Raw genomic sequence first — 27,097 nt, forward strand, 5'->3', positions numbered from 1 at the left:
TGGGGAATCACCCCCAGATCTCCCAAATTTCCGTGTCCCCCCAGTTCTCCAGTCCCGGCGCTTTCTTCAGGGCGGTCCCAGGGTGTCCCAGGTGTTTCTCAGAGGGCTCCAGGGGGTCGCAGCGGGGATCCAGAGGGATCCAGAGGAATTCTCTGGAATTCCCCTTTTCCCCTCCCCCACCGCGCTGCCTCGATCACTTTCGCTTCCGCGTCTCAACCCGACAGACCGAGATCTACCCAGCTACCCGTGACGTCGCGGACAGGTTGAGTTTCCATTGGCGGGCAGGAAATAGCTGCGCCAATGGCGGGGCCGGAGGCGGCTCTGGGGGCGGGGCCAGTTCTGGGAGCGGGATCGCAGCTGAGCAGCGCGATGGCTCCAGCGCTGGGGCTGGGGCTGCTCTTGGGGCTCCTGGGGGACCCGGGGGGCGCGACGAAAGGTGAGTGGGACCCTCCGATACCGGGACCCCTCGGAACCGCAATTCCCGGGCACCGGGACCCCCCTGAACTTCCATTTCCGGGCACCGGGAACCCCCCAACCCTCCATTCGCGGGCACGGAAACCCCCGAAATCTCCATTTTGGATCCTGTGACCCCCCCTCAATCCACCTCCCCAGCAGCGGCCACACCAATGTACCCCCTTATCTGGCACGGAGACCCCCCTGTACCCCCATTTTCAGCTCACCAGCACCCCTTGAACGCCCATTTTCAGGCAGTAGAACGCTCTTGAGCCCCGAATTCCGGGAAGGAAACTCCCCCTTAACACACATTCCCCAGCACGGGAACCCCTGAACCCCCATTTTTGGGCACGGGGACTCCCCCATACTCCCTTCCCCAGCACCGGGACCCCCCTGCACCCCCTAATCCGGGGCTGGGACCCCCCGCAGCCCCGTCAGTGCTCTGGGACCCCCCTGCACCCCCATTCCCGGCCATCCCCACACCCCAGTTCCGCCCTTTCCCTCGGCTTTTGAACCCCCAGATCTCCCAAATTTCTGCATCCCCCGAGTTCTCCATTGCCCCTCCCAGCCCCAGCCCCCCTTTCCCGTGGCCCAGGGACCCCCTGGACCCCCGTTCCTGCCTTTCCCAGCTCCCAGATCCCACTTTTCTCAACAGTGGGGACCCCTGGAGCCCCTTTCCTGGGCACAGGGAACCCCTGGATCCCCCATCCCGCCTCTCCCGGTCTCTTCCTTGAACCTTGCGCCCTTCCCCCGGCTCTCCCAGTTTCGCTTCCTGATCCTTGGACGCCGCCAGACCCCCCAATCTCTGAGTCCCCCCCAGTTCTCCACTCCCTCATCGTTCTGCGGGGGGGGTCCTAGGTGGTCCAGGGGGGATTCAAGGGAATTCCCAGGGTTTCCTCTGTCCCCTCCCTCTTTTCGCTCTCCCCCGGTCACTTTCGCGTCTCCCAAGCTACGGCTTCGGGATCCGCCCGGGACCGGCACCGGCACCGGGACCCCCTGAACCCCCGTTCCTGGGCACGGGGACCCCCCTGCACTTCCATTTCCTGGCGAACCCCCCTTCCTGGGCACAGAGACCCCCTTGAGCGTTCATTTCGGGGAACCGGGACTCCCCTGTTCCCCCTTCTCCAGTCCTGAAAACCCCATCACCCCCTTATCAGGAACCTGGAATCCCCTGAACCCCCATTCCCGAGCAGGAAAACCCCCCTGCACCCCCATTTCTGGCCACCGGGACCCCCTGAACCTCAATTTTCAGACACAGGGACCCCTTGAACCCCAGAACCCGCAAAGAGAACCCCCCTGAACCCCATTTCCTGCGTACCGGGTCCCCCTTATCCAGCCCCAGTGCCCCCCTGTACCCCCTTTCCCGGCCCTCCCGCTCCCGGGGACCCAGCCCCCCATTTGCTTTGACCTCGGGACCCCCTGAGCCCCCATTACTGGGCATGGGGACTCCCCCCGCACCCCCTAATTCGGCATGGGGACCCCCTGCACCCCCTTCTCGGGCATCCCGCCCTTCCCAGCCCCAGACCCGCCCTTTTCCTTCCCTTTGCACCCCCAGATCTCCCAAATTTCCGTGTCCCCCCAGTTCTCCAGTCGCGGCGCTTTCTTCAGGGCGGTCCCAGGGGGTCCCAGGTGTTTCTCAGAGGGCTCCAGGGGGGTCGCAGCGGGGATCCAGAGGGGTCCAGAGGAATTCTCTGGAAATCCCCCTTTTCCCCTCCCCCCCGCGCTGCCTCGGTCTCTTTCGCTTTCGGGTCTCTCGAGCTGCGCCAAAGCTGCGAGCGGGGACGGCAGCGATGGCTCCAGCGCTGGGGCTGGGGCTGCTCTTGGGGCTCCTGGGGGGCCTGGGGGGCACGACGAAAGGTCAGTGGGACCCCCCGAAACAGAGACGCCCCTGAACCGCAATTCCCGGGCACCGGGACCCCCCTGAACTTCCATTTCCGGGCACCTGGAAGTCCCTAAATCTCCAATCCTGGGCAGGGAAACTCCGGAAATCTCCATTTTGGGTCCTGTGACCCCCCTCAATCCCCCTGCCCAGCACCGGCATCACCAATGTACCCCCTTATCTGGCACGGAGACCCCCCTGTACCCCCATTTTCAGCTCACCAGCACCCCTTGAACCCCCATTTTCAGGCAGCAGAACGCTCTTGAGCCCCGAATTCCGGGAAGGAAATTCCCCCTTAACACACATTCCCCAGCACGGGAACCCCTGAACCCCCATTTTTGGGCACGGGGACTCCCCCATACTCCCTTCCCCAGCACCGGGACCCCCCTGCACCCCCTAATCCGGGGCTGGGATCCCCCCGCAGCCCCGTCAGTGCTCTGGGACCCCCCTGCACCCCCATTCCCGGCCATCCCCACACCCCAGTTCCGCCCTTTCCCTCGGCTTTTGAACCCCAGATCTCCCAAATTTCTGCACCCCCCGAGTTCTCCATTGCCGGCGCTTCCTGGGAGGGGGTCCCGGGGGTCTCAGCGGAGATCCAGTGGGATCCGGATGAATTCCCTGGAATTCCCCTTTACTCCCGTCTCGCTTTCGCGTCTCCCAAACCGCGTCCCCGGGATCCGCCCGCCCCTCCCAGCCCCAGCCCCCCTTTCCCGTGGCCCAGGGACCCCCTGGACCCCCGTTCCTGCCTTTCCCAGCTCCCAGATCCCACTTTTCTCAACACTGGGGACCCCTGCAGTCCCTTTCCGGGGCACAGGGACCCCCTGGATCCCCCATCCCGCCTCTCCCGGTCCCTCCCTTGAACCTTGCGCCCTTCCCGGCTCTCCCAGTTTCGCTTCCTGACCCTTGGACGCCGCCAGACCCCCCAATCTCTGTGCCCCCCCAACCCTGTTCAGCACCCCCTGCTCGTCCTGCGGGGGGGTCCTGGGTGGTCCCCGGGGGGATTCAGGGGAATTCCCAGGGTTTCCTCTGTCCCCTCCCCCTCCTCGCGCTCCCCCCGGTCACTTTCGCGTCTCCCAAGCTGCGGCTTCGGGATCGGCCCCGGGACCCCCTGAACCCCCGTTCCTGGGCACAGAAATCCCCTTGAATGTTCATTTCTGGGAACCGGGACCCCCCTGTACCCCCTTCCCCAGTCCTGAAAAACCCCTGCACCCCCTTATCTGGTACCTGGACCCCTCTGAACCCCCATTCCCGAGCAGGGAAACCCTCCTGAACCCCCATTTCTGGGCACCGAGACCCCTCTGAACCTCAATTTTCTGGCACCCGTACCCCTGGAACCCCAAAACCCGCAAAGAGGCCCCTCCCCTGAACCTCATTTCCCGGCCCTCCCCCTCTCGGGGACCCAGCCCCCCATTTGCTTTGACCTCGGGACCCCCCTGAGCCCCCATTACTGGGCATGGGGACCCCCTGCACCCCCTAATTCGGCATGGGGACCCCCTGCACCCCCTTCTCGGGCATCCCGCCCTTCTCAGCCCCCAGCCCCGCCCTTTTCCTTCCCTTTGCACCCCCAGATCTCCCAAATTTCCGTGTCCCCCCAGTTCTCCAGCCGCGGCGCTTTCTTCAGGGCGGTCCCAGGGGGTCCCAGGTGTTTCTCAGAGGGCTCCAGGAGGGTCGCAGCGGGCATCCAGAGAAATTCTCTGGAATTCCCCCTTTTCCCCTCCCCCCCCGCGCTGCCTCGGTCACTTTCGCTTTCGGGTCTCTCGAGCTGCGCCACAGCTGCGAGCGGGGACGGCTGCGATGGCTCCAGCGCTGGGGCTGGGGCTGCTCTTGGGGCTCCTGGGGGGCCTGGGGGGCGCGACGAAAGGTCAGTGGGACCCCCCGAAACAGAGACGCCCCTGAACCGCAATTCCCGGGCACCGGGACCCCCCTGAACTTCCATTTTCGGGCACCTGGAAGTCCCTAAATCTCCAATCCTGGGCAGGGATACCCCGGAAATCTCAATTTTGGGTCCTGTGACCCCCCTCGATCCCCTTCCCCAGCACCGTAACCCCAAAGTACCCCCTTATCTGGCACGGAGACCCCCTGTACCCCCATTTTCAGCTCACCAGCACCCCTTGAACCCCCATTTTCGGGCAGCAGAACGCCCTTGAGCCCCGAATTCCGGGAAGGAAACTCCTCTTTAGCACACATTCCCCAGTACGGGAACCCCTGAACTCCCATTCCCGGGCACCGGGGCCCCCCTGAACTTCCATTTCTGGGCACTGGGAACCCCCTAACCCTCCATTCCCGGGCAGGTGAACCCCTGAAATCTACATTTTGCGTCGTGTGACCCCCCTCGATCCTCTTCCCCAGCACCGGTCCACCTGTACTCCCTTATCTGGCAAGGAGACCCCCCCTGAACCCCCCTGTTCTTGTCACCAGCACCCCCTGAACCCCCATTTCCGGGCACTGGGAATCCTTTAAACCTTGATTTCCGGGCACGGAGAAACCACTGAATCGTCATTTTCGGTCTTGTTACCTCTCCATCGCCTTTCCCAGCAGAAAACCCCCCTGAACCCCCATTTCTGTGCACCGGGACCCCCCTGAACCCCCTCATCTGGCACTGGGACCCCCCTGAACCCCCATTCCCGGGCACTGCGATACCCCCGAATCTCCATTTCCAGGCCTGGGACCCCCCTGCACCCCCTTTTCGGGCATCCCGCTTTTCCCAGACCCGAGTCCCGCCCTTTTTCTTGACCTTTGGACCCCCCGAACCTCCCAACTTTCCGTGTCCGCCCCGTTTTCCACTCCGGCGCTTCCCGAAATGGGGTCCTAGAGGGTCTCAGGTGTCTCAGGGGGGGTCTCAGCGGGGATCCAATGGGATCCAGATGAACTCCCTGGAATTCCCCCTTTTCCCCCCACCCCTCCCCCACCGCACTCCCTCGGTCTCTTTCCCGTCTCCCAGGCTGCGCCTCCGGGATCCGTTTGCCTCTCCCAGTCCCAGCCCCCCCTTTCCCTCAACACCGGGGACCCCTGGAGCCCCTTTCCTGGGCACAGGGAACCCCTGGATCCCCCATCCCGCCTCTCCCGGTCCCTCCCTTGAACCTTGCGCCCTTCCCGGCTCTCCCAGTTTCGCTTCCTGACCCTTGGACGCCGCCAGACCCCCCAATCTCTGTGCCCCCCCAACCCTGTTCAGCACCCCCTGCTCGTCCTGCGGGGGGGTCCTGGGTGGTCCCCGGGGGGATTCAGGGGAATTCCCAGGGTTTCCTCTGTCCCCTCCCCCTCCTCGCGCTCCCCCCGGTCACTTTCGCGTCTCCCAAGCTGCGGCTTCGGGATCGGCCCCGGGACCCCCTGAACCCCCGTTCCTGGGCACAGAAATCCCCTTGAATGTTCATTTCTGGGAACCGGGACCCCCCTGTACCCCCTTCCCCAGTCCTGAAAAACCCCTGCACCCCCTTATCTGGTACCTGGACCCCTCTGAACCCCCATTCCCGAGCAGGGAAACCCTCCTGAACCCCCATTTCTGGGCACCGAGACCCCTCTGAACCTCAATTTTCTGGCACCCGTACCCCTGGAACCCCAAAACCCGCAAAGAGGCCCCTCCCCTGAACCTCATTTCCCGGCCCTCCCCCTCTCGGGGACCCAGCCCCCCATTTTCCTTCACCTCGGGACCCCCTGAGCCCCCATTACTGGGCATGGGGACCCCCTGCACCCCCTAATTCGGCATGGGGACCCCCTGCACCCCCTTCTCGGGCATCCCGCCCTTCTCAGCCCCCAGCCCCGCCCTTTTCCTTCCCTTTGCACCCCCAGATCTCCCAAATTTCCGTGTCCCCCCAGTTCTCCAGCCGCGGCGCTTTCTTCAGGGCGGTCCCAGGGGGTCCCAGGTGTTTCTCAGAGGGCTCCAGGAGGGTCGCAGCGGGCATCCAGAGAAATTCTCTGGAATTCCCCCTTTTCCCCTCCCCCCCGCGCTGCCTCGGTCACTTTCGCTTTCGGGTCTCTCGAGCTGCGCCACAGCTGCGAGCGGGGACGGCTGCGATGGCTCCAGCGCTGGGGCTGGGGCTGCTCTTGGGGCTCCTGGGGGGCCTGGGGGGCGCGACGAAAGGTCAGTGGGACCCCCCCGAAACAGAGACGCCCCTGAACCGCAATTCCCGGGCACCGGGACCCCCCTGAACTTCCATTTTCGGGCACCTGGAAGTCCCTAAATCTCCAATCCTGGGCAGGGATACCCCGGAAATCTCAATTTTGGGTCCTGTGACCCCCCTCGATCCCCTTCCCCAGCACCGTAACCCCAAAGTACCCCCTTATCTGGCACGGAGACCCCCTGTACCCCCATTTTCAGCTCACCAGCACCCCTTGAACCCCCATTTTCGGGCAGCAGAACGCCCTTGAGCCCCGAATTCCGGGAAGGAAACTCCTCTTTAGCATACATTCCCCAGTACGGGAACCCCTGAACTCCCATTCCCGGGCACCGGGGCCCCCCTGAACTTCCATTTCTGGGCACTGGGAACCCCCTAACCCTCCATTCCCGGGCAGGTGAACCCCTGAAATCTACATTTTGCGTCGTGTGACCCCCCTCGATCCTCTTCCCCAGCACCGGTCCACCTGTACTCCCTTATCTGGCAAGGAGACCCCCCCTGAACCCCCCTGTTCTTGTCACCAGCACCCCCTGAACCCCCATTTCCGGGCACTGGGAATCCTTTAAACCTTGATTTCCGGGCACGGAGAAACCACTGAATCGTCATTTTCGGTCTTGTTACCTCTCCATCGCCTTTCCCAGCAGAAAACCCCCCTGAACCCCCATTTCTGTGCACCGGGACCCCCCTGAACCCCCTCATCTGGCACTGGGACCCCCCTGAACCCCCATTCCCGGGCACTGCGATACCCCCGAATCTCCATTTCCAGGCCTGGGACCCCCCTGCACCCCCTTTTCGGGCATCCCGCTTTTCCCAGACCCGAGTCCCGCCCTTTTTCTTGACCTTTGGACCCCCCGAACCTCCCAACTTTCCGTGTCCGCCCCGTTTTCCACTCCGGCGCTTCCCGAAATGGGGTCCTAGAGGGTCTCAGGTGTCTCAGGGGGGGTCTCAGCGGGGATCCAATGGGATCCAGATGAACTCCCTGGAATTCCCCCTTTTCCCCGACCCCTCCCCCACCGCACTCCCTCGGTCTCTTTCCCGTCTCCCAGGCTGCGCCTCCGGGATCCGTTTGCCTCTCCCAGTCCCAGCCCCCCCTTTCCCTCAACACCGGGGACCCCTGGAGCCCCTTTCCTGAGCACAGGGACCCCCTGGATCCCCCATCCCGCCTCTCCCAGTCCCTCCCTTGAACCTTGGACCCTTCCTGGCTCTCCCCGTTCTGCTTCCTGCCCCCCCAGTCTCTGCATCCCCCCAGATCTCCACCCCCTGCTCGTCCTGCGGGGGGTCTGGGAGGGTCCCTGGGGTATCGTGGACACTCCCAGGGGGGATTCTTGGCTCTGGGACCCCCCTGAACTCCCAGTCCCAGTGGAAAGGAAGGCACCTCCCTGCACTCCCTTATCCAGTACCAATCCCCCCCTGCACCCCCTTTCCCATCCATCCCGCCTTCCCCAGCTCCAGACCCACATTTTACTTGACTCTGAGACCTCCTGGACCCCCATTCCTGTTTTTTATCAGCCCCCAGCCCCCCTTTCCCTCTGCATCAAGAACCTCTGAGCCCCCCATTCCAGCCATCCCGGTTCTCCCCACCTTGTGACCCCTCTTTGCTTGGCACTGGGGATTTCCTTGATCCCTTATCTCACTTCTCCCGGTCCTTGTATCCTCTTTTCCTTGACACTGGGAGTCCCCTGAGCCCCCATTCCTGGCCACTGGGACCCCATGCACTCCCTTCCCAGCTCTCCCAGTTCCCCTTTCATTGATCCATGACCCCTCAACCCCCCCAAATCTCTGTGTCCCCCCAGTTTTCCACTCCCTGCATTACCTGGATGGGGCAGTGTCAGAGCCCAGCCCGGGGATCCCCCAGTTCATGGCCATTGGGTACCTGGATGGGATCCCCTTCACACGCTACGACAGCGAGCGGGGCCAGATGGAGCCGCTGACACAGTGGATGAAGGACGGAGCAGAGCCGGGATATTGGGATAGGGGGACCCAGATCTGCGTGGGGAACCAGCACGTGGCTGCCAGGAACCTGGAGACACTGCGGGACCGGTACAACCAGAGCAGGGGTGAGTGGGGGGATCTGTGGGGCTGGGATGTGGATGCATGGGGTGGGATGGTGATCCATGGGGCTGTGGGGTTGGGATGGGATCTGTGGGGCTGGGGTGGGGATCTATAGTGCTTGAATGGGATTTATAGGGCTTGGATGTGGATTCACAGGCTGCCAAGGGGCTGAGATGGGGATCCATTAGGCTGGTATGGGATATCTTGTGCTGCATGGGTTGGGATGGGATCCATGGGGCTGGGGTGGGATCCATGGGGTTGGGATCGGGATCTCTGGGGTTGGGATGAGGCTCTCTGTGTCTCCTGGTGCTCCATAGCGCTGGAATGGGGCTCTGTGGGGCTGGGACACAATTCCATGGGTCTCTGTGGGTTCAATCCCCCCAGGTCTCCACACGTGGTTGCGAGTTTACGGGTGTGACCTCCTGTCTGACGGGAGCGTCCGTGGATCTTACCGGTACAGCTACGACGGGAGGGATTTCATCTCCTTTGACCTGAATCCAGGAGATTGGTGGCAGCTGACAGCGCTGCTGAGGTCAGCAGGAGGCGCTGGGAAGATGAGAACGAGGCTGAGAGGGTGACTAATTACCTGGAGCACATCTGCCCGGAGTGGATCCCGAAATATGTCGGATATGGGCAGAAGGAGCTGGACCGCAAAGGTGGGAGCAGAAATCCTGTGGGAAAGTGGGATTTGGGAATGGAGGACTTGGGAACACGGTAATTCCTGTGGGAATTCCATGGGCAAATCTCATCTCCATCCCATTCCCATGGAATTCCATGGGCACGTCTTACCCCTGTCCCATTCCCATGGTATTCCATGGGCAGATCTTACTTCTATCACATTCCTAATAAATTCCATCGGCAAATCTCACCCCCATCCCATTCCCATGGAATTCCATGGGCAGATCTCATCTCCATTTCACTCCAGTGGGAATTCCATGGACAGGTCTCACCCCCATCCTGTTGCAGTGGGAATTCCATGGGCATATCTCACCCCCATCCCATTCTCATGGAATTCCATAGGCAGACCTTATCTCTATCCCATTCCTATGGAATTCCATGGGCAGATCTTATCCCCATTCCTGTGGGAATTCCCTGGGCAGATCTTATCCCCATTCCTGTGGGAATTCCCTGGGCAGATCTCACCCCCATCCCCTTCCAGTGGAAATTCCATGGGCAGGTCTCACTCCATCCCATTGCAGTGGGAATTCCATGTGCAGATTTCACCCCCATCCCCTTCTAGTGAGAATTCCATGGACAGATCTCACCCCCATCCCATTGCAGTGGGAATTCCATGGGCAGATCTCACCCTCATTCCCATGGAATTCCATGGGCAGATCTCACCCCCATCCCATTGCAGTGAGAATTCCATGGGCAGATCTCACCCCCATCCCATTCCCATGGAATTCCATGGGCAGATCTCACTCCCATCCCATTGCAGTGGGAATTCTATGTGCAGATCTCACCCCCATCCCATTCCCATGGAATTCCAGGGATGTCTCTCACTGTTATCCCATTCCAGAGCCCCCTGATGTCCATGTGTCTGGAAAAGAGGAACACGGGATGCTGATCTTGTCCTGCCACGCGTACGGATTCTACCCCAAGGCCATCGCGGTCAACTGGATGAAGGGGGATGAAATCTGGGATCAGGAGACGGAGTGGGGCGGGGTCGTTCCCAACAGCGACGGCACCTTCCACACCTGGGCCAGGATCGAGGCGCGGCCGGAGGAGCGGGAGCAGTACCGGTGCCGGGTGGAGCATCCCGGAATGTCGGAGCCCGGGATCTTCGCTTGGGGTGAGGCTGGGAATGTGGAATGTGGGAATTGGGGAGTTGGAATTCCCAGATGGGGATTCCCCTCCTCCTCCTCACCATCCCACAATTCCCAGAGCCGACATCTGGTGGGAATCTCACTGTGGTGGTCGCTGTGTCCATTGTTGCCATCATCATCCTCATTGTCCTCGTTGGATTCGTCATCTGCAAGCTCCAATCCGGTAACACACGGGATGGGGGTCAGGAAGGGGCACAGATCCACCCAGCACCTTTCTGGGAATCCTGTAGCACTGACGCTGATCCCACTGTTTTTCCACAGGGAGGGTGGACCGGAATGGATACAACATGGCAGCCAGTGAGTACCAGTGGCGGATCCAGCTCTGGATCCCCTCCATGTGGATCCCAGAATGGATCCTGGGGTTAATCCCAGTGTGTGATCCGTGCTGGAATCTCATGGATCTTCTCTTTCTGCAGGGAATGATGTGGGAACCACAGCTTGACTGCAGGTACGGAGTGGGGTCAGGGTGGGATTCCAGAGGGGGATTGGGACAGGATGGACAGATTGGAATCAGGGAGGGATTCTGGATCAGAGGAGGGGTCCAGAGCAGGATCACATGGAATTGTGGAGTGGGATCGGGGCTGAATTCTGGAGCAGGATCAGTTGGGATGATGGATAGATGATGGATGGATGGATGGATGATGGATGGATGGATGGATGATGGAAGAGTGGACAGGGCAGGATTGGTGTGGGATGGATGAGACAGGATCAGGTTGGGATTCCAGAGTGGGTTTGGGTGGGATGGATGGAGCAGGAGTGGGCAGGATCCAGTTGGATCTGGAGCAGCTCCTGCTCTCCATGGACTCCAGCCAGGCCCATCCTGTGGGATGGGGACAGGGACAGGGTGACACTGTGACCCTCTCTCATCTCAGCAGGAATCACTCCCTGAGCAATCCACAGAGCTTGATCCAGCCCCTTCCTGTTCCCAGGAAACTGAGGCTTTCCAGCAGAGCTCCTCTCCATGTTTTTACCCACCCACAGCTCCTGCTAATGGATCAATTTCCCATTTTGGCTTCTTTAAAGCCAAGAACCACAAACATTCCCAATGCGTTAGTTCTGGTGTGAAATTATCCTGCTTTGGGCAATAAATCCTGCTTGAGGCAATAAATCCAGGTTCCCTCCTCCAGTGTCTGTCAGTTCCTCTCTGGGAGCCAGGAATGAGAATAGGGATGCCAAGAACAGGATGAGGACACCAGGATTGGGATGAGGACACCAGGATTGGGATGGGGACACCAGGATTGGGATGGGGACACCAGGACTGGGATGGGGACATCAGGACTGGGATGGGGACACCAGGATTGGGATGGGAACACCAGGACTGACATGGGGACTTGCCAGCCATACTTGGCTCCATCCCCCAGGATTCATTTCCCGCTCTGTGTCCCATGTCCGAGGTGTCCCCAGAAGGGTTTGGCTGTGTCAGGCTCCTGGAGGGGCAGTAGGATGGGGGGAGGGATCAGGCCAGGCCTCATTGTCCCCAATGGTCCTTGAGTGTCCCAAAATTGGGGTTTGGGATCTCAGAGAGGTTTCTGCTCATGACCATGGCCATGAGATGAGAGTGGCCATGAGTGACACAACCCTGAGATGACCATGGGATGACCATGACACAACCACAGCCCCATGAGATGGTTTGGACCAAGAGATGACCATGGGTTGGCCATGGCACAGCCATGGCCTTGAGGTGGTCCTGATGTGGTCATCTGATTGTCCTGATCATCTTATGGTCATCTTATGGTCATGGTCATTTCCTGATCACCATCACCTATTGAGTCCCCTGGGGTTTACACCATCTCCCCCCAAGAGAATGGATTGTTGCTGGCAATCAGGACAGGAGCTGATGATTATGTGGGCCTGAGCTTTAGTTAGATTAAAAGATCTTATGAGGGATGGGGCATTTTGGTGAAAGAAAGAGAGACTAATAGGGGCTTGTTCAAAAAAATTTGGAAGGGTGGTTTGAATGGGCGTGGTGAGGTGATCAGCATGGGCATTACCTTCAGCCCTGAATTCACTTCCAGGTAGGTTGGTACGTGAACCAACATGGGTGACAAAATAAGGTTGTTTTCTTAAAAAAGAAAATTTTGAGCAAATTATATATTTTATACATATATATTGTATATAATATATATATAGGTTTTCATTAGTGATAAATTTGAGGAGGGGACCTTCTGCTCATTCCACAATGCCGTATCATAAAAGGAATCTGTAACTAAATTGAAAGGAATTAAAAGCTTTGAGAAAACAGGGACAACCACTGCAAGTTCTACAATCTGTGTTGATCCTTCTACAAGTTCAATGTCTGATTCCCAGTTATCACTGTTAGGGTTTTTCCAGGTGATAACTGATTTATGCAATTTGCTGGAGCCATCTGTAAAAAAAGAGCATTAAGAGGGGTGTGGCTTTCTAGGGGTTTTTGGGTAAAATTCAAAGGAAGGTGTATTAATTTATGCTTTGGAAAATGAACTGACATTTGTCCTGTAAAAGCTGCTAAAGCAATTTGAAAAACCTCAGGTTGCTGAATTAAGAATTCTAAATACAGGGAAGTAATGAGTATAAACATAACAGAGAAAAAATTTCTAGGAAGAGTTAAAACTTGGGATTGGGATTTCATGATCAGCTGAGAAAGGATTTCAGGACAAGTAGTGATTGTTTTGGGCATCTGATAAGATAGGAAGATCCATTCTAAAATTAACAAAAGGACAGACAAATCCTTTTTCCGTTGAAAAACTGAACCATAAAAATGTGGCCGTTCTCCCAAAATAGCAAATCAAAAATGTGACTCTGGGTGGTGTCAGTGGGCTTGGTGAGTGTGCAGTGCTGTAGCCACTTTATCCAACCCGGTTCTGGCATCTGGTGTGAAGTCTCTGGGAGAGTTCAGGTCCGTGTTTCCCCTTAATAAATCAAATAAAGGAGCCAAATCCTGGTTTGTGATTCCAGGGAGGGTCCTAACCCCGTTAATTGAGTTTCTGCAGAGGGTGTAAGGTGGTGAGTTCCTCCTGCAGGTGGCTGATCTGTGGTGTGACAGTGAGCCTGTACCCTGGGTACCTGCAAGGGGAGGATCACTGCACTTCATCTTTGGCTACTTGTAGACCAGACTTATGATCTCCTCTAAAATGTCGGTGGTGACAAGTTCCAGAGTGGTCTCCTTTTCTGAGACAATCAGGATGTCATCCATTGTGGATGATTGAGATACCCCTTCAGGGCCCTCTTGGAAACTTACCCTTAGATAAGAAATCCTTCCTTAGAGAAATGTTCACCCCCTGTAGACTCCCGTGTTATCTTTTAGTGTTCTAACTGGTCTTTTTTCCTTCTAAGTAATTGGTCACTCTCACCTAAAACTTTAAAGTAGTTGGATAGTTTTTCAATCTCTAATTTTATTGGTCTGCATCTGAAGCCACCCCAACCCTATAAAACCCCTTTGATATTCTGCATACTTGGATTTGCTGCTGGGTCCCTTCGTAGAAATAAAGTTGCCTGCAGAATTCCTGTGCAGCATTCCCAAATCTCTTTCTCTCTGGCTAAGGAAGTGCTGCAATCAAAATGAAATCACACAAGAGCTGATAGCCTAAGCCTAGGCCTTGCTTGCATTTAATCACTTTGTAGCTGATGTCTGCCTTAGGCAGCCAGGAAGATCTGTTCTATTTGGAACATTTTATCCGGGCTTGCTGTAGCTGCTGAGATCCATCCATGTATTGCAGTATCATTACTTGGGGGAATTTCTCTTGGGTGAAAGGATCCTTGCCATGTACCATTGGCACATTGTTGGGGAGTTCCACATCCCTTGTGGCAGGACGGTCCTATGGTGCCTTTTCAGCAGTGACTGTTGGTGGATGGAAGGAATGGAAAAGGAGAATCTTGACACAAACTCTGGATGTAAAGGGATCCTGAAAAAGCAATCCTTCAGATCAATAATCATTAACAACCAGTCCCTGGGGATCACGTTAAGAGAGGGGCAATCCTGTCTGCAACAGTCCATCTCCTCAATCATTTCATTTATTCTTCTCAGGTCTTGAAGTAGCGTCCATTTCTCACTATGTGGCTTTCTGATAAAGAAAAGGGGATTTTCCAGGGACTATTTGTAGGGACAATATGCCCCTTTTTCCAGTTTTTCACAAGCTAGAGACTCGAGTATGGACAGCTTTTTGATGGGAAGGGGCCACTGATCAATCCAGATGGGTTTGCCTGAGGTCCAAGTGAGTTTTACAGCACCGTGCTCATCAGTAGTCTTTGCTAAAAATTTGTTTCGAGTCTCAGTCCATGGTGGGACAGGAGATCTCTACTTCAAACATGCACTTTTTTATAATAAATGGCTTGGTAGTGGCCACATGGCCCTCCAGTCCTTTAAATGAAACAGGATGTAAACTCCTCATTGTGTTGCTGTGCCCCCCAATTCCCACAAGTGTATCTAGTGAAGGAACAAGAATCCACTCAGTTGGCCAATACTTGTGTGAGATAATGGTCACGTCTGCTCCTGTGTTGACGAGGCCTGTCCAGGTGACAGTTTTTCCCAGGCAGGTAACACCACAGGTGATTTCAGTCTTATCCAGGCCAGTCCATTGGGACCATGCAATGTAATTTTCATCAGCATCATCATTGTCAACTGCAGGCAACAGGAAAACCTGAGTGAAAACTGTTCCTTGGAGGATGAAACAAAGAGGGTTAGGGCACCGTGCTATCCCTGTAATCACCTGATTAAAAGTAACTGTTCAAACAGTGGGCAACACATAGAAATCTTCAATATTATGTCTGCCTAGTCCAATATTGAGAAAACCTCTTGGCATGCAATTCTGGTTCTAGCTGGCCTGTAGAGATAACATGATGGATAAAATCAGTTATCATTACTGACCGGGCAGGTGACAGCTCCAGTCAGGAGCTGCACGGTACTGAGGCAGGCAGGTCCCTGAGGAGGTGTTGCAAAAAGAGGTTTGGTGGGTTCCAATGTCTGTTTTGCCAGTGTTCAGCCATGGGGGTTCTTGTGTCTCCACGTGCCACTGTCCTGTGCTCTGCTTCGAGTTTCCTCACTGGCTGCAGCAATGTACCTGGACTTGATGACAAGAGTTTGTATCTGGCCTGGTTTATTCCAGTCACCAAGTTTTTGAGAGTTCTCTTTTTGGGTTTGCAATAATTCCTTTCCCAGTGTTCATTTTGGCCACAATTAAAGCATTGTCCTGGCTTTTGGTTCTGCTGTCTTTGAGGACGCTTTTGAGATTTAATCAAGGCATTGGCTAATACTTTTCCTTGGAAGGAGGCAACATGCTCTGGAGTAACCAACTTATTGCAAGCCCCCAACATCTGGGGGATGGTGATCTCAGGGTCAAGGGACAAAGCCTTTAAGCCCTTCTTACATTTGGGGTTAGCATTGACCACTGCTAGCTGTTTCAGCTTCCCAAACCTGGTCCTCAGCCACTTGTTCATCAAGAGTGAGTTTAACCCTATCCAGAAAAGTCATATAAGGCTCTGTAGGGTCTTGCCTTATAACAGCAAAGTTCAATTGCAGCTTACTGGCCTCAGGTACTTGTAAAAAGGCCTTTTTAGCCACTTCCATCATGTCATTTAACACTGGTCTTTGCAAATCTCAGGCCTGCTGGTCTGGGTCAGTTCCCTCCCCTGCCAGTTGGGCAAGTGTAATGCCAGCCCTTGCTCCAGAAAGCAATTTATTTAACTGTCTCTTCCACCCCAACTCCCATAGCAAAAGCTCAGTAGGGGATAGCAGCAATGCCATTAAGTATTTTATGTCAAGGTGTCACAATCCGCCCAACCCGAGCGGGAGTTGTGGCTGGTTCTTTTATGGATCTCAGAGCGCAAAAGACACAGCAGGGGAAAAAACCAGTTTACTTTTACAGAAATGCGTTTTATTTAGTGCCAACCAAAATGCGATAGTGGGACAGAGAGAGAGAGAGAGAGAAAAGGGGGTTGGGATTATAGCTACCAAGACAGGCAGACGAATCCTCGTGGAGCCAGCCAATAGATGTCTGTTGCCGTCTGGGGAGATCTCAGGGGTCTCCTCTGAGAAAGTCATTTTTATAGTCCTTTCCCAAAGCGAGTGGCTTCTGGCCAAAAGGTGGGAAGATTTATGGACTATTGTATGTGGAAATCGTTACCCTGAGGAACAGGTGGAAACAGGACGTTTCAAGGCACACACCAAACCATCTTTGTTGTTATGAACACACGCAGGGCAGCCCATACTGACCAGTCCATTTTTCTTCCATCTGTGGGAGCTTTGTTGAGTCAGTGGCCCGTGACTAGTTGTCATGAGAAACCAGTCCTGGTAGGCATCACCTGCGGAACAGTCACTTGGCGTTCCTCCCATCCCTGGCCAGCGCAGGCCTCAGGCGAGGGTCGTTGGGCAGAAACAGATGAGAGGCTCACACGGACTCTCACAGGGTGGAAAGTAAAATCCGCTGTCCCAAATGAATTCCTGATGTCAGTCTGCATCCCAATGGGGTTTTGGCCTGCTGAGTCCAGGTGCCCACAGAGAGCCAGGAAGATGTGGAGACCACCAGCCAGGTCAGTTCCCAACATGGATCACCAGGACCATGGACCACCAAGGCTCTGCCCAACGAGGGTCACTGGGGAGCATCCAACAGGGTCCAACAGAGGGGATTGAGCTGGAGCACTGCAGGAACCTCTTCGCACACGTGGGGCACTTACAGAGCTTCCCTTGCCAGTGCCCCCATTGGTGCTGGGTCATGGCAGAGTTCTGGGAGAAGCTCTTCCCACACTGTTAGGGCCTCTCCCTGGTGTGGATCCACTGGTGGGTGACGAGGGTGGAGTTTTTCTTAAAGCCCTTCCTGCACTAGGGGAAGCGGAAGGGCCTCTCCTCTCCTCTACATGAATCTGCTGATGCTTTAGCAGACTGCATCTCCTCTGAAACCTCTTGCCACACTCAGGACACTCATAGGGCTTCTCCCTGGTGCGGATACTCTGGTGGACACTCAGGTGGGATCTGTGCCTGAAGCTCTTCCCACATTCCCCACAGTTGTAGGGCTGTTCCCTGGTGTGCACTGTCAGGTGTTGCCTAAGTTCAGAGGTGTCATGGCAGCCCTTCCCACATTCCCCACACTTGTAGGGCCGTTCCCCAGTGTGGATCCTCTGGTGGCGGATCAAACTGGACCTCACGCTGAAGCTCAACCCACATTCCCCACACTCGTAGGGCCGTTCCCCGGTGTGCACTGTCAGGTGTTACATTAGTTCAGAGGTGTCTCGGAAGCCTTTCCCACATTCCCCACACTCGTAGGGTCGTTCCCCAGTGTGGATCCTCTGGTGGCAGATCAGGCTGGAGCTCTGGCTGAATTCCTTCCCACATTCCCCACACTTGTAGGGCCATTCCATGGTGTGCACCGTCTGGTGGCGGATCAAACAGGACCTCATGGTGAAGCCCTTCCCACATTCCCCACACTCATAGGGCTTCTGTCCAGTGTGCATCCTCTGGTGGCAGATTAAACCATAGCTCTTGTGGAATCCCTTCCCATATTCCCCACACACATAGGGCTGTTCCCCAGTGTGGGTCCTCTGGTGGCGGATCAGGCTGGAGCTCTGGCTGAATCCCTTCCCACATTCCCCACACTTGTAGAGCCGTTCCCCAGTGTGCACTGTCTGGTGGCGGATCAGCTCAGAGGTGTTTCTGAATCCCTTCCCACATTCCCCACACTCGTTGGGCCATGCCCCAATGTGCACTTTCTGGTGGCGAATCAGCTCAGTGGTGGTTCTGCAGCCCTTCCCACATTCCCCACACACATATGGTCGTACCCCCGTGTAGATCATCTGGTGGACAATCAGTTTGTGGTTCTGGCTGAAGCTCTTCCCACATTCCCCACACACATAGGGTCGTTCGCCAGTGTGGATCATCTGGTGGACAATCAGGTTGGAGTTCTGGCTAAAGCTCTTCCCACATTCCCCACACACATACGGTAGTACCCCACTGTGGATCCTCTGGTGGTGGGTGAGGTCGCTGCGCATCCTGAAGCTCATCCCACATTCCCCACACTCGTAGGGCCGTTCCCCAGTGTGGATCCTCTGGTGGCGGGTCAAACCGGACCTCACACTGAAGCTCTTCCCACATTCCTCACACTCGTAGGGCTGTTGCCCAGTGTGGGTCCTCTGGTGGCGGATCAGGCTGGAGCTGCACTTGAATCCCTTCCCACATTCCCCACACACGTAGGGCCGTTCCCCAGTGTGCACTGTCTGGTGCCTGATCAGATCTGAGGTGTTTCTGAATCCCTTCCCACATTCCCCACACTCATAGGGCCGTTCCCCAGTGTGGATCTTCTGGTGGCGGACCAGGCCAGAGCTTGTGCGGAAACTCTTCCCACATTCCAAACACTGAAGGGGCTTTTTGCCATCCTGAAGCTGCTCATGGACCCTCAGCTCAGAGCTCTGGCCACATCTCTGGCTGCCTGCCCGGCCCAGGCTGGGTCTTTCCTCCTCGGATCCCCATGATCTGCATTTGCAGCTCCTCTTTGTGTGGGATCTCCATGGCTTTTCCTCCCTGTTGGATTCCTGCACTGTGGAGCTGCTGCAAACAGCCTGTTCCACGAGGTTCTGCTGTGAGGATTTGTCTTCCCTGGTCTCCGTCCTCAGCTCCTGGTCTGTGGGGGAAGGACAAGAAGAGGATGGGATTTGACTCTGTGCCAGAGGGAAGGAGAAGGAGATGCCCCCAATCCTCCCCAGCAGGACAGAGGGGGAAAGGGGCAGTGACATCCTCCTCACCTGCCTGGCTGTCCGGGGGCATCTTCCTGCTCCTCACAGCCTTTTGCTCCATCTGGATAAGACTTTGGATTGGAAAATCTTGGTTTGGGGGAAAAACAAAGTGACTGATATGGCTTTCAAGGTCCTGCTGCCTGAGTGCACCTCTAGAAATGCCCAGGCTTTCTGGTGTCCATAAAAACCTCCAAAAATCACGAAGGAGCCCAAAAACACTCTCCCAGAAGATCCCTGTTCACACTGTCTTCACTTTGTGGTTATGGGGGTTCCTGTTCTCAGAGCTGATGGGGACCCGTGGCTCCTGGGGATTCCTCCTCTCCTGGCTCCTGCTCAGGCACACTGAGGGAGTTTTGTGGGTCCCAGGGCTCATCCTGCCCTGATCCTGACTCAGGTCCCAGGGTCCCCCTCTCCAGCATCCCCCCACTCCAGGCACTCAGGGCTTCCCCCGTTTCCTGCCAGCCCTTCCAGGCTCGGGGGGCCCGGACCCCACTCATCTCCCGGCTCCACCTCCCCTCCAGGCTGCCGGGGGTCCCCCAGCTCTGCTGTCGCCCCTCTCCCCACGCCGGGGCTCCCGCCTTTCATCCCCCGCCTCTCCCGGGGACCCCCAAAACCGATGTCCCGCCCCGCCGGGACCGGGCCATCGCCACGTGGGCCCCTCCAAATCCCCCCAAGGAGCATTTACGGCTCAGCTTTGGATTCCTGCAAGAGCCAGAAACATCCCCTCCTCACATCAATAAAACAATACCTCTCCCAGGGACACCCAAATACATTTGGGACTCGATTCCCGAATCTGCGAGGCACAAACACCAACCCCCATCCCCCAAGAATCCGAAACCCAACCAGCCGTGCCGGAGCTGCCGCGACAGCCCCGGGCCGAGCTTCCCCTCCGCGCTCACCCGCGGGATGCAGGAATGCGATGCTGCCGGGGCCAGCGGAGCTGCGGGCTCAGCGGGCTCGCCCTGCAGCACCGCGATTCTCCGCCTGCGCCCGCTGCTTCTCTCCTGCTCCTCCTGCTCCTGCTCCTCCCCTTCTTCTCTCCTCCCATTCCTCTCTCCTCCTCTTCCTCCCGCTGCTCCCAGCTCGCATCCCGGACCCCCCTTTGCCACCCCCTGTGCCCCACGGCCGCCGCAGCAGCGGCTGTTGGGGAGGGGGCAGCACCCCCTGAGCCTGCAGGGGAGACAGAGCAACTGAGAGTTAGGAATCGAGCATCGAGAAATGCTTGGACTAGAAGGGGGCTGACAAAACCCTATGTTTGCTGGAATTTACGGTGCTTACAAGAACAGGGGAGAGCAAGGCTGCAGGATAAGATAAAGAGCTGGAGTGGGCGAACAGGATGCAAGGACAAAGGCACCACAGGATAAGGGGGATTCTCCAGATCCCTGAACCCAGGAAAACTGGTATCAAAGTCCAGAAGATGGGCAAAGGAGTAAAAAGAATATGTGCTAGGAGATAAGATGAAAAGTTCAACTGAGAGGAAAACGGTTTCCTTTTTCCCAAGGAGCAGTGTGGAGCAGAAAGAGGCTTGTAGCTAATTTTAATATGAAGCGGGAGAGGCGATGAATATGTATTAGGTGTATTGTGGAATTCTAGTTTGTAGAGAATAAAAAGAGAGGTGCAGGTCGCCAAAGGTGTGCGTGGTTTTGGAGGAGCTATCCCCCTCAGTGCTGAATAAATACATTCCTACTCTTATACCTTATTTTGTGCGGTATGGAGAGTTTTTCCGTGCTTCACAGGGCGGGGAAGGGGCTCGGGCCCCCCAGTGCAGATCCGTCCGTGCCGTCCCCTCCCCCCGAGCCCCAGTTCCGCTCCCGGGGGTCGCTGGATGCGAGGGGGTGGCGCAGGTGGGGTGGGAGTGGGGAGCGCTGGGCGCTGCGGCTCTGCCGCTGCTACAAACACATGTTATGGCATTGGCTTCTCCTGAATATTCAGAGAAATACTGTATGTGTAGTGTTAAAATAATTTTTTAAATATAGTTTTCTTTAAAAGTAACATAGGTTAATAAAGAGTATTTATAATAAAGAAACTACTTACTTAATTAAATAACACTCAATAGAAACACCTATTGCTAATATACCAGTTACCAGCACCAACCATCTCTAAAAACTAAAAGCCACAAATCTAAACTTATTAAAAAAAATAAATTAAAACCACAACAAATGCTCTTAAAAACCAAACTCATAAAATAACCTTAAAAACAAATCCTAAATTATAAAATGTAATTTATAAAACAGTTTGAAAATATACAGTAAGTCTGTAAATATACAAGAAGCTAATAAATTAAAAAAATATACCTCAAAAAAAGTGTATTCTTATCCAAATACCAAACTCCCAACCATTATAAACTTTTACTTTACTATTTGTCTCTTATTTTCTTGTATTACACCTTTTAAAATCAACACAGAGAGAAACACATTTTTCATGCCACTCTCTGGGGAGTCACCACTGAGCAAATTGTTCAGTTTGGGCTCTGGCCGTGCTGGTGAATAACTCTGTGCTCTGTGGCTCTTCCCAGCAGCTGCCCAGTCCCAGCCTCAACTCTTCCCTCTTTCTTTTTCTCTCTTTCCTATTTCTCTACCTCACATTTCCAGTTCAATCAAATCCATGTTCAATCAAATTCGTAGGTTATGCTCCTATGGTCTTATTTGCACATTCAGTGGGTTTGAGGTGTCTTACCCTGCTGGGCCCCTTCTCATCACCATCTTTCTGGGATTCTGTCAGGGCTGCTCTTTCCTTTTCTTCTTCCCTCTGCTTAGGAAAATATGGATGAGAACCACAGGGGATCAAGAAAAGATCCTGTCAATATGGGAGCCTGACCTAAGATTGAACTGCTGGATGGTTCAGTTGGTGACACAACACCAGAATGGGCAGTAGCTACTCCGAAAACTCAATATTCACAACCATGTAACTGGAGGAAACAGCAGTTCTTGTCCTCCCAAATTTCCCCTGCCCTAATCATGCAGTAACACATGGGGAGGGTGACTGGCTCAGGTACCTCATGATGCAGCAGAGATCCACCTGCAGCCCACGGAGGCCCAGAATGGAGCAGGGATTCACCTGCATCCTGTGCTGGATCCTGCTCTGCAGTAGATCTATTCCCAAAGGAGGCTATGACCAAACAGGAAGCCTGTCATGGAGCAGGATCCTGCAGGACCTGTAGAACCCTGGTATCCTGATTTAGGACAAATTAAGAAGAAAACCTCTGGAAGGAAGCCCCCCGAAAAAAACCAGACCCCCACCACCGGGTTCAGGAAGAATTTCCTCAGAGGAAAAGTGGAAAAAACCTGTTTATTTAGCAAACAAAAACACCCCCACTCCCTTACACAAGAAAAAACAGCCACAGATGACAAAAGAAACTCTTTCACCAGTCTGAGAGGATGAACAAACTCAGAAAGTCTTCAGTGCTGGGGAGGGCTGAATGCTTATCATGAAAATGCAGACTCATGGGGCTCCTCGATGTTCCTAGGTCCTGGTCTGAAACAGATTCAGATGGTACTCGGGAAATGAAAAGAAGGAAAGCAAAGAAAACAGTCCAGAGAAGGAAATTGGGCTACTTAGGTAAACAAACTAGTAAGGAAAAAGCAAAAGCAAAGCCAGTGAGCCAAGCCAAGCAAGCAAAGCAAAAGCAAAGCAAGCAAAGCAGCATCCAAGCCAGCAAAGTGAAAGCAAAGCCAGTGAGCCTCCGTAAGCCCAGACAATGGTGGAGGGACACCCGCTAACTAGACAAAACAAACCTTCACTTTCAGAGTCAATTCTGAAAGCACCGAACATAATTCCAGAAACGAACAGCACACACAATTGGGGATACAAAGCATCGTAACGTCACCCCAGGACACCTGGGGAGAGGAGCTCAACTGGAGCAGATTCTTGGTTTAATTAATGTTCACATGAGGTTCCTCAGTAGCATCCTTGGTTCCGTTGGGTCCTATGGTGTCAGAATGGCCCCTTGGTTCTGTTAGGGCCCATGATGTCACAATGGCCACCGAGTTCTGTTAGGCCTCATGGTGTCACAATGGTCCCTTGGTTCCGTTAGGTCTCAAGGTATCACAATGTCTCCTTCGTTCCATGATTCCCCATGCTGCCATAATGTCTACTTTTATCTGTTACTAATGGCCCTTGGTTTCATTAGTTTCCGTGGTGTCTACATCACCTCTTGGTTCTCAGAGGCCCCATGGTTCCAGAATGGCCCCTTGGTTCTATGAGGCACCAAAGTGTCACAATGACCACTTGATTCCATGAGGTTCTATGTGTTTCTAGGTTTTACAAGGCCCTTTGCGTCTATGAGCCCCCATGTGTCACAATGGACCTTTGGCTCTGTTAGGCACCATGGTGTCACAACACAACCTTAATTCTATGAGACCCCACGGTGTCACCATGGCCCCTTCGTTCTATTAGGCCCCATGGTGTTAATAATTGCCCCTTGGTTCCATGAGTTCCCATGGTGTTCAAAATGGGCCATTGGTTCCATGAGCCCGGTTTGGGTCACAATGGCACTTTGGTTCTGTTTGGGTCCATGTTGTCAAAATGACCAATTTGATCAGACATACCAGATGGTGCCACAATGGACCCACGGTTCTGTGAGGTCCCATGGTGTCACATTGACCCCTTGGTTTTATGAGGCCCATGATGTCAAAATGGCTCCTTAGTTTTGTTAAGTTCCAAGGTGTCACAATGGCACCTTGGTTCTGTATGGCCCCATGGTGTCATCATAAACCATTGTTCCATGAGGCTCCATGATGTCAAAATGGCCACTTGGTTCCATGAGGTCTCATAGTGACACAATGGAACCTGGGATCTATGAGGCCCCACAGTGTCACAATGACCTATTGATACCATGAGATCCATGGTGTCTCAATGGACCATTGGTTCTATGAGCCTTCACGGTGTCACAATGGCCCTTTGGCTCTGTTACGCCCCATGGTGTCACAATACACCCTTGGGTCTATTAGGCCCCAGGTGTCACAATGACCCCTTGGTTTTCTGAGGACCTATGGTGTCACAATGGACCCTTGGTTCCGTGAGGTCCCATGTTTTTACAATGGCCCCTTGATGTAATGAGCTCCCATAGTGTCACAACAGCCCCATTGTTCTGTTAGGCCCAATGGTGTCACAATAAACCCTTGCATCCATTATGCCTCATGGTATAAAATGGTCCCCTTGGTCCTTTTAGACCCCACAGTGTTCAAAATGGCACCTTGGTGCCATGAGGCCTACGGTGTCACAACGGCACCATGGTCCAGTCAGGCTCTGTGGGGTCAAAATGGTCTCTTGGTTCTGGGAGGCCCCATGATGTCATAATGGCCCCTTGATTCTGGTGGACACCATAGTGTGAAAATGGCCCCTTTTTCTGTTAGGCTCTATAGTGTCACAATTTCCCATCTGTTAAGACCCATGGTGTAACTATGGCCCCTTGGTTCTGTTAGGCCCCATGATGTTAATAATTGCCCCTTGGTTCTGTGAGCTCGTATGGTGTTCAAAGTGGCCCTTTGGTGCCATGAGGCTACTTGGCCTCACAATGGACCTAGATTCAGTTTGAGTCCATATTGCAACAATGACCACTTATATCAGATATGTCACATGGTGTCACAATGGACCCATGGTTCTGTGAGGTACCATGGTGTTATAATGGCCCCTGAGTTCTATGAGCCCTCATATGTCACAATGGACACTTGGTCCTGTTAGGCCCACTGGTGTCACAATACACCTTTGGTTCTATGAGATCCCATGGTGTCACAATGGAACATTGGTTCCAGGCAGCACATTGGTGTCGCATTTGCCACATGGTTCTATTAGGTCCCATCGTATCTAAATGGCCCATTGGTTTCATATAGCACAATGGGGTCACAATGGCTACTGGGTTTCCTTAGGCCCTATGGTACTCCCAATAGACCCTTGGTTCTTTTAGGACATATGGTGTCACCATTTTCCCTTGGTTTTGTTAGGACTCATTGTGTCATGATGGACCCTTGGTTCCATAAGGCCCGATGGAGTTACAATGGCCCATTCGTTCTGTTTGGCCTCATGGTGTTACAATTTCCCCTTGGTTCTGTTAGGACCCATGTTGTCACAATGGCCCCATGGTTCAGATAGGCCACATGGTGTCACAGTGGATCTGTGATTCGCTGAGGTCTCATGCTGTTACCATGGCCCCTTGGTTCTATGCTTGCCATGTACCACAATGGACCCTTGGTTCTATGAGGCCCCATGGTGTCATAATGCACTCTGGGTTCTATGAGGACCCATGGTGTCACAATGGCCTCTTGCTTCTCTATGGTCCCATGGTGTCACAATGGCCTTTTGGTTCGGTTAGGCACCCTTGGTTTCAAAATGGCCCCTTGGTGCCATGGGGCCCTATAGTATCAGAATGGCATCTTGCTTCTGTTAGGTTCCATGGTGTCACAATGGACCCTTGGTTCAGATAGGCAGCATGGTGTCACAATGGGCCCTTTGTTCTCTTAGGCTCCATGGTCTCACAATAGCCCCTTGGTTCCAGTGGACAGCATTGAGTAACATTGGCACCTTGGCCTGTTTGGCCCCATGGTCTCACAATGGCTCTTGGTTCCATGAAGTGCCATGGTGGCACAATGAACCCTTGGTTCTGTTAGACTCCATGGTGTGTCAATACCCCCTTGGTTCTATGAGGCCCCTTGGTGTCACAATCCTGCCTTGATTATCAGAGGACTCATGGTGACACAAAATCCGCTTTGCTGTATTATGCCCCATGGTGTTACAATCTCCCCTCAGTTGTGTTAGGACCCACAGTGTCACCATGGCTTCTTGGTTCTTTTGGGCCCCATGGTGTTCAAATTGGTTCTTTGTTCTATGAGCTCCCATAGTGTTCAAATTGGCCCCTTGGAGCCATGAGCCATCTGGGTGTCACAATGGCACCTTGGTTCTATGAGGCAAAATGTGTCAATTTGGCCCATTGGTTCCACGAGGTCCCATGATGTTTAAATGGCCCCTTGGTTCTATGAGGCCTCATGGTGTTACAAAGCCCCCTTGGTTCTATGAGCCTCCATGTGTCACAAGGAACCCTTGGTTTCATTAGGCTCCAGGGTGTCTAAATCACCCTTTGGTTCTTTGAGACCTCATGGTGTCACAATATCCCCTTGGTTCCCAGAGGTCCCATAGTTTTACAATGGCCTCTTGGTTCTATGAGGCCCCACGGTGTCACAAAGGCCCTTTGGTTGTGTTAGGCCCCATGATGTCACAATGGACCATTGGTTTCATACGGCACAATGGTGTCACAACAGCCCCTGGGTTCTGTTAGGCCCCATGGTTTTGCAAAACACCATTGCATCCATTATGCTACATTGTGTCACAATTTCCCCTTGGTTCTATTAGCACCCATGATGTCACAATGGCCCTTTGGTTCTTATATGTCCCATTGTGTTCAAAATGATTCCTTGGTGCCATGATGCCCCATGGTGTCACAATAGCTCCTTGGTTCCATTATGCCCCATGGTGTAACAATTTCCCACAGTTTTTTTAGGACCCTTGGGGTCACAATGGCCCATTGATTCTATTAGGCTCTGTGGTGTTTAAAATGGCCCCTTGGTTCTATGAGCTTCCATGGTGTTCAAAATGGACCCTTGCTGCCATGAGGTCCCATGGTGTCACAATGGTCCCTTGGTTCTATGAGGCCTCGTCGTGCCAGAGTGACCCCTTTATAATGTTAGGCCCCAAGGTGTCACAATAGACCATTGGTTCCAGATGGCACAATGGTGTCACGTTGTCCCCTTGTTTCTGTTTGGATCAATGGGGTCACAATGGCCCTTCGGTTTCATACAGCACAATGGTGTCACAATGCTCCCTGGGTTCTGTTAGGCCACATGGGGGTCACAATTGACCCTTGGTTTCATGAGGCCCCATGGTGTCACAATGGCCATTTATTGTATTAGGCTGCATGGTGTCACAATGGACCCTTGGGTTCCATTAGAGTCCATAGTGTCACAGTGCACCCTTGCTTCTATGAGGCCCCATTTTGTTTGAAGGGTCCCTTGGGTATCTAAGGGCACATGATGTCACAATGGTCCTTTGGTTCTCTGAGGTCCCCTGGTGTCACAATGGCCCCTTGG

The 27,097-nt window shown here is 54.4% G+C and overlaps 1 protein-coding gene across 1 annotated transcript; it reads left to right on the plus strand.

Moving 5' to 3' along the window:
* Positions 1-293: 293 nt before the first annotated feature.
* On the plus strand, positions 294-10,688 carry LOC306815905 (class I histocompatibility antigen, F10 alpha chain-like; the record flags this gene model as incomplete). Its single annotated transcript, XM_079332410.1, is given in 6 exon segments — positions 294-436; positions 8,238-8,501; positions 8,881-8,988; positions 8,991-9,152; positions 10,016-10,288; positions 10,381-10,688. Coding segments are annotated over 6 exon segments (1,251 nt in total). The 5' UTR covers positions 294-300.
* Positions 10,689-27,097: the final 16,409 nt, after the last annotated feature.

This window comes from Erithacus rubecula, assembly GCF_903797595.1.
Source record: "Erithacus rubecula genome assembly, contig: scaffold_282_arrow_ctg1, whole genome shotgun sequence".
NCBI lineage: Eukaryota > Metazoa > Chordata > Aves > Passeriformes > Muscicapidae > Erithacus > Erithacus rubecula.